The 11011-nt window shown below is 62.7% G+C and overlaps 1 protein-coding gene across 1 annotated transcript in view; it reads left to right on the top strand.

The window, feature by feature from the left end:
• Window positions 1-11011, top strand: part of XXYLT1 (xyloside xylosyltransferase 1) — a 27260-nt gene that overhangs the window by 2728 nt on the left and 13521 nt on the right. The window contains exon 3 of the mRNA XM_019503069.1: window positions 1325-1712. Coding sequence (XP_019358614.1) covers window positions 1325-1712 — 388 coding nt within the window. The remainder of the gene's footprint in view (window positions 1-1324; window positions 1713-11011) is intronic.

Raw genomic sequence — 11011 nt, 5'->3', positions numbered from 1 at the left:
GTGGGCGCGGCGCGGTGCTAGTGCAGCGGCTGCTCCGGGCCCGTCCAGGCCTCCCGCTGCCGGACCTGCCCCCCGCCGCCCTCCACCTCGCGGGCCGCGGGAGCCCCTGGGGCTGCTCCCGACAGGATCCCTGCCCCCAGGAACTCGGCGCCCGGCCCTGCTGCCCCCTCGCAGAGGTCGCGCGTCTGTCCCCACATGATGTCCCAAATATACCGCTTCGGATGGTGCCCGCTGGCACTTTTTGGCTTTCGCCGTAAGACCAGCGTGCTTGATCTTGGTTAACTCGGTGGCCAGATGAATCGGGTGCAATTCAAAGCCCTGACTGAAGATGGTGATGGCATCGATGTAGGCCATGGCAACCTGCTCACATCCTTGTAGCAGGTTATTAATCAGTCTTTGAAAGGACGCAGGAGAGTTGCACATACCAAAAGGTAAAACCGTAAACTCACGTAGCCCCACAGGGGTGGTAAAGGCAGACTTGGCTATGGCATCTGGATCCAGTGCCATTTGCCAGAATCCCTCGGACAGATCGGGTGTAGAGAGAACCTTGGCTGGGCCCAGGCGATCGAGCAGTGTCCATCCTGGGCATAGGGTATGCATCGGGGTGGGAATACCGTCCGTCCACGGGAGCAGGGGGCCGTGCGCTCCCACTGATGGACACCAGCCAGCGCCAGGAGCGCGGCGCCTCCTCCCTGCTGCCCCAGGTCTGGACCCCGGCGCACCGTTGTCTTGCGCCCGGCATGCACGGCTGGGCCACGCGCTTGCCGCGTCTCCCGGGGATCGGTTTCTCTCACGGGCACGAGGCACCTCTGCATGGCCGGAGCTCAGCGGGAGCTGTTAGCCGTTCGCTCTGGGCATGGGGCAGGACGTGCCCCCTCGCAGGCGCCAGCGTTTCAGCACCGGGAGAGCGTGACCCCGCGGCACCACTGGGCGCACCGCTGCCTCTCGACGCCAGCCCCGGTGCCCAGCTGGGCCAGGGCCAGGGCCAGTGCTGGGGGAGCGTGTCCAGCGAGCGAGACCTCCTTTCCCCCAGCCTGCTGGCAGCTGGGTCATGCCCTCGGGGGGCTGTTGCACTGAGAGTGCCGTGGATTGGCACGTGCCCAGGATGGCGAAGGTTGGGCTGCAGCTGAGGCATCTCCAAGCAAGCTCCGGGCCCATAGCATCCAGCAGTTCAGTGCTGATGGGCCACATCTGGAGCAGCAGCTTGATTTGTCTCCGCCTGCTTGGTTTCTCCCTGGGGTCAGTGTGACCGGAGCAGCTGTTCTGTGGCGTGTACGTGCACGTGTGCACGCTGCTGCAGCCGGTGAATAGAACAGCCCTTTAGGCCCTGAGCCCTTTGCATGTGGGCCAGTCCCTAGCTGGCGGGGTGAGCACAGGACACGTGTGTGTGTGCTTGCGTCTACACACACGGTGCCTGGCACTGGGCGCCTCAGCAAGACAAGGACGTGGACTGGCTGCGTGGCTCTGCAGCTTGGGTCATCATCATGCACCAGCCCATGATGTGGCTCCTGCCACGCTGCCCAGGGCGTCCTGCTCAGCAGCTGTGTCTGCCTGCTCTCCCCAGGTGACCTTTCATGATGTGGCTGTGCTGACCGAGAAGCTGTTCCCCATTGTCGAGGCCATGCAGAAGCACTTCAGCGCCGGCTCAGGCGCCTACTACAGCGACTCCATCTTCTTCCTCTCGGTGGCCATGCACCGCATCATGCCCGAAGGTGAGTGTCGTGGTGCCGAGTGCCTGCCCAGACCGGCACCGGGTGGTGCTGGTTACGCAGAAGAAGGGGTGGTGGTGGCTCGAACTGCCATGGGAAGGGACCTGGTGATGGGAAGAGGGGCTCCTTAGGGCTGTAGGCTCTGTGCGGTCCCGGTGTGATGGGGACCATCAGCTGTTCCCTAACCCGGTGCATGGCATTGCTAGCCGCTCTCAGGGTGACGCGTGTAGTGTTACCGGACCATGCTGAGGTGGAGGGTGATGCACGTGGCCCCATTCAAGGCAGGGCAGGATGCAGTGAACCCACCCGGGGACCAGGCCTTTCCTTTAGTGACCGCTTGGCTGCTGCATGGGGCAGCAGGTACCCCGTGCTGGTGGTCAGGACAGAGGCTGTTCTGGACAGGGGCATTTCCTTGCCCCGGGTTCTGGGGCTGAATTTGCCTTGCCAGAGAGTAGTCGGCTCTGCCTGCATCCTTTGTGGGCTGGGAGTCCCGGACTGGAGCTGGAAACAGCTGCACCTCTGGGATGCATGCTCCCGAGCCGCAGACAGGCTGGGATCCAGAGTGGTTTGGCCCAGGCCTCCAGACTTCAGGTTGCTCTCTGCCCTTGCGTCTTCGCCGTGCACGTTCCTGCTGCCCACCCCGTGGTGTGAATGCGGGGGCTGTGCTGGCAGTACTGCCTGGGGCCTGGCGTGGTCTGGCTGTGGGCCTGGTGCTGCTGTTATCAGCAGCACGTCCTGTTCCCAGTGGCTGCTCCCCTCTGCCAGGGGAGCGCTGCTGGTGGCTCGTCCTCCACCGTGTTCTCGGCTCTCCTCATGTCCAGGCTCTGCCCAGGTCTGAGGCACCAACACCTGGATGGGTGCCAACCACATAGCCACGTCTGGCTCTTACCATCTCTCTCCTCCCCTGTTCTCCAAGGTCCCGAGTGGGGGAGCAGTTCTGCCATTTTTGGTGCCAGCGTGTGCCTGAGTGCTGTGCACGCGGCAGAGGTCTTCAGGTCCTCCGAGGGCAGCGCATCGCGGGAGGGAGGTGGACAGGGCCTGTGCCCTGTATTGTGAAGCTCCTGTACTGGTCTGCTCAGCTCAGTTGGTCGGGATGAGAGGCCAGGAGCCAGCTTCAGCAGGAGGAGTGGGGTGGGATTGTCTGCATGGTCTCTCCCAGCCTCTGCTTGTTTGGGAATTAACAGCAGCAAGGACCTGTCCCTTGCTGTCCTTCACCAGGCAAGGGTTTCTGTGGGTGACTTCATTTCTTGGGCGTGCGACACAGTTTGGCTAGATGGCGGGTGCGGGGCACTGCGTCTCTTGTGTCTTCTTCCTGGCCTGTCCTGTCCCCCTGCACAAAGCTTGCGTATGTCGTGCCTGCAGTGAGCCTGCTGTTTGCTGCGAGGCCATCCTGTGTGCCCATCTCCCCTGGACCTGAGGGCCATGTGTACCACAGCTGCTGGGCGCATGTGGAGCGTACCAGTGCCTGGGGGCTGCCAGCAGACTCCGTACCAGCTCCATGCCCTGCTTTGGCCAAGCTGTCCCCTCCACCCGCCGCGAGGCTCCCTGCCAGCCTGTGCTGTGCCACTCGGGAGCTGGCTCCACTGAGACACGAGCTGCGTGACCTGGGGGTCAGTCACCGGTCACGCTCCTGGAGCCCAGTTCTGTGCCCCAAGGGCGTCGGGGCAGTGAGCAGATGTTTGCCATGTGCTACTGAAGTGAGCTGGAAAAGCCCAGGTGGGCTGGGGGAGAGGGTTGTTCCTGGATGCTGGATCCAAGAGGCCGAGCCTGCAGGGTGCAAAGTGTCAGTCGGCTCTGAGCTGCTGGCCCCAGCGGAGGGTTTTTCCTGAGGTTTGGGGCTCTTGAAGGTGGCCTCGTGGGGCTCAGTGTGCCAGGGCATGGGGTCAAGTGGGGACGGGGCAGGAGCCAGGACTGAATCACTCTCTGGGGGTTTTGCACAACCGCCACACAGTCCTCGGGTAACCGCAGGATGGGATCCAGCACAGCCTGGTTTTGACATGGGGGGTCATGCCGGGCTCCCCTGGGGCTGCCTGTTTTGCGAGTGCCCTGAGCTACGTGGCGTCTGAATGGCAGCGGTGGTGCTGCCTGCTCCTGAGCTGACCTGCTTTCTCTGTTGTTCGCTAAGGTCTCCTGGGAGGAAGATGCGAAATGCCTGTTCTCAGTCGGCCGTGGCTGGCTGCAGCCTCTGGGGTCCCCCAGCGACTCGCCTGTCATCTCTCGCTCAGGCACAGGATGTTTAAAGGTGTTTTACAGCTGACTGAGTTGAACCCTTGTTTCGGGAGCTGCTTGTGAAGCTGATTTATGTGGCACTCACAGATTTACTGCCCTGGTGTCTGCAGGATGTGCGTGGCCCTGCCAGAGATTTATGGCACTGGGCAAGGTTTTCCCGGCTCGTTCCCTGCTCCGTCGTCTCCGAGCCAGGGGCTGTGGGAGTGACCAGCCGCTCCTAGCTCCTAGCCCAGCTTCTCCTGGCTGTTCACAGCCTCTTCAGATCCACAGCGACCAGCCCTGTTAGCTGTCCTCTGCTTCTGGTCACGTTAGCTCCGGGGCCCCTGGGATGTGACCCCAGTGAAGGCTCTTCACCCCCAGCCCACCACCACCACTTGGGCATTGTGCTTCCTGCCTGCTCGTTAACAGCAAATGCAGGACCTTCACCTTTCCTGCTCTTTGCCTCTGTCAGCGGGCAGCGCAGGGGCAGGCATGCTGTGAGGAGGGGATTCAACCATGGGATTGCAGCCATTCGCTGACCTGGAGCTTGCCCGGCAGCGGGGGCAGGCCCGGCAAGGTGAACCCTCTCGTGTCTTGCTGAGGACTGTATCCTGTGAGTGTGTCCCGATAGGATGTGGGGAGCTGGGTCGCAGGCAGCTGATTTACTGCTGTGGGAAGCCGTGGCAGCGAGGGGCCTGGGCACAACTTTGAAACTCTCCCTTCTCGCTGGCCTGTTCCTCATTCACTCTGTCGAGCGTGTGCAGCGGCCGGGCAAGCTCCAGGTCAGCGAATGGCTGCAATCCCATGGTTGAATCCCACAGGTAGCAGTGACAGGAACGAGGGGACAGGTCTGTGGAGGAGAACCGGCTGGAAGCCTCTGACCCAGACCGCTCGGCCGTAAGGGTTCTGGCTGCGTGTCGGGCACGTGCTGTAGCTGAAACCGTGTCCAAGTGCGTTTCCTGTGCCTGGCCTGGGGGAGCCGGATCTTTCCCTTGCAGGGAAGTCTGCCGCTCCGTCCGGCAGGCCAGCGCCATGTGGCACAAGGCCTTCGCAGGACTCGGGAGAGTTTGGAGGCTGGCAGTCAGCAAACCGAGGCAGCAGAATTGCTTGAAGCCAGTAAAGTAGGTGGCAGGCAGGCTCACCGGGGGCCTGAGCCCCACAATAGATGGGGGGGGTGTGTGCATGGTGAAATTTTGCAGCTACTGAGCAGTCTAACTGAGCCCTGCCAATGAAGAGCACTACATGTTTGGCAAAGCTGAGGGGAGTGATGAGCTCCGTGGACCGTGGTGGAAATGCTGACAAATATGCACAGGCGTTAGGAGCGCTCTAAGAAGGTCTTCAGACCTGCGCGTCTGCGTGCGTTTCTGGCTGTAGCTGGACCCGAGGGCCAGGGCTCCGTGGCGGGGTGGAACTGAGTGGCCGGAGGCAGGCGTGAGGTCAGACTGGGCCTCCGAGGAGCCGTCTCGTCCGGGGCTGCCTGCGATTCCTCCCGCCGGCTATTTCTGCCTGTGCTATGCTCTGCCATCGTGTGCTGGTGCTCGTCTGCGCTGGCCGTTAATCAGGGACCTGCACAGCCCTTGGGGATCGGTAATGCTCAGAACTGGCTCCAGCTCAGAGCCACAGCCTGATTTATAGGCTGACCTCATGAAACTGCTGCCTGCCCCCATGCAGCCTCACGTGGGGCGTCTCGGCCTGGGTCTGACAGCCTCTATCAGCAGCGACTTCTGCTTTTCCCACAGAGCTCAGCTTGGGAGGGCAAAGGCCAGGGGAGCGGCACAGGGGAGGGAGCCATGAGCCACTTCGTGTACCCTGCCCTGCACACCGACGCCATGCAGCGTCGCCCTGATGGCAGTGGCAGCAGCTGGGGGAGGGCAGTGGCAAGGGGGCTTTCCCCATCCAGGCTGTCATTGCACCCGAGGCCCCTGCTGAGCCTGGTGGGGTCCCAGGGCTGGTGTCAGACTGGGAATGTTCACGGAAACATCAACAGGTTTTGGGCTCCGGGTAAACCTTCTCCTTAGCTGGAAACGTAGCAGGAGCCAGGAGCAGTTATAAGCACAGGTGTCAGGTAACTGGCTGTGAATGGGCGCAGCATCTGCTAAGCATGAGCCTTGCTAGGCCAGCACGCTCCCTGCCTCGGGTGTGCAGCAGTGCTGAAAACATTGCCATCGACTTGGTGTAGGCAGGAGAGCGTGTGCATGTGCATGTGTATGCATGAGAGATGGATGGAGCAGCTGGACTTTGATATCCCCAACCAGCCCATGTCTGTCCTGCCGTCTCTGCTGGCTGGAGCGTGAGACCACTGCCCGCCAAGTGCTTTCTGGCCGTGTCGGGCGCCGCAGTCACAGTTTCATGTTCAAGGAGGCCTGCACAACAGTTTTTGGCCCCATGAGCCTGAAGCTGGGTGGATAACGGGGCTGATTTGTTCCCTGTGCTAAGTGCCCCCCATTTCCACGGACATCACCGGGATTTCATCATCCTGGAGGCCTGGGCCATTTGCTTTTGCCTGTCGCTGCTGCTGCTCTAGGGCGAGCTGCCTTGGGCTGGTGTGGCGCTGTCCCCACAGGCTGCTTGCACAGGGTCTCCAGTCCATTTGTCCCACGTGCACATCTAATAGATGCAAGCCACCGAGGTTTGGTCGCTGGGAGCCTGCACGGTTGAGTGGCTGGAGCAATGACCTACTTTCCACCTTTTCTCAGAGTGCAAAGTAATTCCCTGTGTGCTTTCAGCTGGACTGAGGGTCCAGCCGGTTACAATTAATAACAAGCATGCACAGACCGTGCTGTGTTGACCCTGGACGAACGATTAAGTGTCACCCTCCTTCCGTGAGCTCAGGATCCCCCACCAGAACTGGGAAGAAAACGGGTGTCCTAGGCACTTGGTGCGACCCAGCCCAGAGCTCCTGAACAGCCCTCGTGTGACTTGCAGGGGAGTTCATGCTCTCTCCTTCACCCAGCCGGGAGACGGCCCTGGGGGGAGCGGGAATTCCTGCGAGGTGCCATCAGGGCCTTTCAGGATGGAGGCATTTGGGGTTTTGCTGTCTCGCAGAAAACACTGCGCATCTCAGGAGGCTGGACTCTGTTCTGACCCACTTCGCCTTGGAGAGCCGGGGTCACCGAGCGCAGCCCACGCTGGCACGGAGACCTCTATCCTCACCAGACCTGTGAGCAGAACCAGAGCAGCTGCAGCAGGGAAGCAGCATCTCCTGCACTTGCACCCGCCCTTGGGAAGGAGACGAGGGCGAGAACAATGCCCCGGGCTGGTCGCCGACTGATTGCTGCTCGCAGGAGCCCAGTGAGGCTGGCAGGGCAGTGCCAGTTCCCCCACCCAGGGTTACATTTTCCCTGAGCTCCTCCCTGCCAGGGCGTGCTTGGTGCTTGCAGCACAGATGTGTGGTGTACCATGCACGGCAGACACTGCTTTGCTCGCGCGGGCAGGGTCCTGTGTGCTACGCAGCCTCTCGGGTCAGGAAGCAGCCGGACCCAGTAGTGCTGCCTGGCATGGGAGCCGTGCAGCTTCCCCAGCACCTGTGAAATGCAGCGTGGGCAGCCTGCATCAGGTTTGGAGCAGCTCTGAGCAAGCGCTGCCTCCTGTTTGAGAGGGGCAGGAAAGGGCTCTGCTGCCCTGCCTGGGTGAGCCCCCTGGGCTGGGCTGGGCTGTAGCTTGTCTGTGTGGGAGCGGGGCTGCTGTTTGGAAAAGGAACGCCTTGGAATGACTGGAAACGTGGTAGACCCTGCAGCGAGCGTGTGCATGTGTGTGCACATGTGGGGCAGTGTGTCTGTAACCTGGAGGGCTGTCTCTGGGGAAGCCAAAGACCCAAAGGGTGGTGGAGGCCAGACGTGGGCTTCCCTGGTGTGCGCAGCCATGAGCAGAAGCTTTCAGCCTCCAGGGCTGCACGTGTGGCACCTCTTGGGGTCTGCTCTCACAGGTGTGTGCACGTGCACATGCACTTGCTCCCCGTGTCAGTGGCCTGCCACGTGGTTGCGGTCAGGCTGCTGCCCTGGCGGTGGCAATGCTGCTCCTGTTGGATGTACCAGCTCATCCTGGTCCCCTGGATGCTGCGCAGCGAGAGCACTCTCCATCCAGCTCCAGCTTGACCCTTGGGCACTGTCAGCCCTCGTTGCCTCCATTGACCGCCCCTTGCTGAAGTGCTGACAGGCTGTTTGGGTGCCCCAGATCTGTCAGAGCCAGGCAGGCCTGTGCTCTCCCCCGTGTTGCAGTGACAGCCTCTCATTGTGCGCCTGCCCATCCTGGTTAGAACTGTACCTTGGGGCTGGGGAGCGGGGTTGGCCAGGCCAGGGCAGTGGGGGCTTCCTTCAGACTTTCCCAGCCTGGGAGATGCATGGAGACAGGGTCACAAGGGGGTGGTTGGAGAGGCTCTGAGCAGCAGCCGAGGCGTGCTCGGTGCTACCTGCCCCCCTCCCTTTGTTCGCACCTATTGTGTGCTGTGTGAGAGTGCTGAGAGCCCGGGAGTGCTGGGCGTGGGGCTTGCAGCATTGCGCAGGTGCCCAGTAGGGCATTGCAGGGTGGGCGCACTCAACCACTGCACGTCCCTCCAACTGTCCCTCCCTTCCAGGCCTTGTTTGCCTGCTTCTCCGTGGTGTCTCTGGCATGTGGCCCGGAGGTTGGAGCAACAGCCTACAACAAGCCCCATGTGCTCTGGTCACCGGGTGTTGCGGCGCTGCCTCTGTCTCCTGCAGGGCTCTGTGGATCCCCTTCCCATGAACACTTCTCGTGCATCTCACTGGATGGCAGGTGCTGATGGTGGCCTCATCTGGAGCGGTGCTGAGCATGCGCTGCTGCCTCTGCCTGCATGCGGCTGGAGGGGAGTTGGAGGCGAAGGGCTGCATGGGGTCTGCTTTGCCAGCCTTCGTCCTGCCCCCGGCCACCGCTGCGCACGGGGACGCAGGCATGGGGGGCCTGTCCCCGTGCTACTAGCAGTGCCATGGCTTGGGGCAGGGCAGGGCAGCAGGCGGTTCCCTGGGGGCAGCTCCAGGCAGGTGCTGTTGCTGGCTTCAGATGCCTCGCAGTGCTTCTCCAGCTCCCCCAGGCCTGACTGCCCTGCGGCACATTGTGTCCTGCCCCGGCACTAAAGCAGGCAGGGGCTGAGAAGCCCAGGCAGCCCCTGGCTGCTCCCCTGGCCCCTGCAGGGTACATGCATGAGGATCAATGTGGTCAGGGCAATGGGTGACCTGGTCTCAGCATGGGGCCCTGAGCTCCTGCCCTTTGGGTATGCAGGTCTGGAGCTGTGAGCTTCCTGCGGCACTGCAGCCGCATCCTGGCCCCAGCACCCTGTAGCCCACGGGGCAGTGGCTGTGCAAGGGCAGTTGCCAGCCCCCTGGGCTGTAGCAGCAGTTCACCAGCAGCCTCTGGCAGACGGCCGATCTTTTAATATGCCGGCAGGCAGGAGTCGTGCTGAGGACGCTGCTGCTCTGCTCCGTTGGGCGTGCCACGAGGCCAGCGGGGACCTGCCCGCGGAGGTCGTTAGTGGTAGAGCCTAGCCTGGCCCTCGGGAGCTGCTGGCCTGGCCAGGCCTCCCTCTTGCAGGCAGGTGTTGCCCTGGGGTCGCCCCGGCAGGGCTAGTTTCGTGGGCTGGGGGTGGGCGGATGCTGGCAGGGTCAGCAGTTGGCTAGTGGTTTCTAGTCCACAGATGCTCTTCAGGGCCTTTCTGCACTGCCTGTGGTGAAGAGAAACTAGCACCCCCTCGGGATCAGCGGGGAGGCGGGGGTCCCTGCCCCAGTCCCAGCTTTCTGCGCCCAGGTCGTGGGATCACAAGCAGTGCCGGGGGGGTCGCAGTAGCAGATGCTCGAGGGGGAATGGGGCTCATCCTGAGCGACCCACCGTCGTTGGCTGAGGATGTTGGAGGACACGGCCCCGATGGCTCTGTTGAATGGATCCCCGTGGTCCCCTCTTCCACAAACTCCTCTCACCCTTTTGGATCCTGCAGCCAGTTGTGCGGGTTCCCAGCGAGCTGCCTAGAAAGACTCTTCCTGCGTTAGGTTTAAACCTCCCTCCTGGTCATGTCAGTGCTCGGGGCTGCCTTAGGGTTCAGCTTCCCTAGCCTGCCGGCTGCTCGGCCCCTTCCCGTCTCCCCGGGGGGGTCTCTTGCCCCTGCCTGGAGTAGCTGTGGGGATGGGCTGTGGGCGCAGACAAGCGGCGGTGGGCAGCAGGATAGGTGCAGGGTCTGGGTGCAGCTGTGGGCGTCCCTCGCTTGAGGTTCCTGTGGTCGCTCCGAGAGAGTCCAGCTGTGACACCACATCTGGTCTGGGACATAGCCCCCCCTTGCCACCTCTCAGCCCAGGTGTCTTGCTGCAGGCCCCATCCTTGGGCGCTGGATGCAGGGCCCAGGGCTCCCGGGAGTCCCTGGCATGCACCCTTGGGGCCATGATGGGCCGGCTGTTTGGTGCAGTACGGTGCAGGGCTCCGGGATGGAGCCAGCGCGTGGGGCCAGTGTCTTGCGCTGATTGTGAGCAGGGTCACGTTTGCACCCACACGCGCCGGTGCTGCTGGCGCAGCCCCCTGCTTGCTCCAGGTCTCGCGGGCGGCCTGTGGGGGGAGCGCCCGGCCTGGAGCGGAGACAGGCGCTATCTGTTCTGAAAACAAGGCCGGGAGAGGGGAGCGCACAACAAAACAGGAAGCGCCTGAGCTCTCCTGACAGCCGAGGGGAAGCTGCAGGGGAGCAGCAGGAACACGGGGCAGGACAAGAAGAGGAAGCCAGGAACAAAGGGCAGACGAAGGCAGGGAGTTTGTTTGCACAAACAACTGTGTCTCCAGGCTGGGGTTGCCATGGGCTGCCATGAGGTTGCCATTGTGGCTTGCTGCGGGTCTCCCCCTCTGCCCGGCAGCCACGGTTATGCCTGCTCTCTGCGGTCTGCCCTGGTCCAGCTGCACGACCCCTGCTAAGCTGGGCCGCATCCCCACGGGCCAGGGCCAGGGGTGGGTAGCGCTCGGGCAGCAGCCTGTGTGCACCGCATGCACCGCCTCCCCAGCCTTGGGGCAGTGGCAAGAGCCAGTGTTGCCCTGTGGCCCCTCTGAGCCCCCTGGGCCCAGGGTCTGCGCTGCAACGGCCCTGGCAGCATCTCCCACGCTCAAGCAGC

This window comes from Gavialis gangeticus, unplaced genomic scaffold (genome assembly GCF_001723915.1).
Source record: "Gavialis gangeticus isolate Ggan-Ray unplaced genomic scaffold, GavGan_comp1, whole genome shotgun sequence".
In the NCBI taxonomy this organism is placed as follows: domain Eukaryota; kingdom Metazoa; phylum Chordata; order Crocodylia; family Gavialidae; genus Gavialis; species Gavialis gangeticus.
This window is presented reverse-complemented; position numbering and strand designations above follow the sequence as displayed.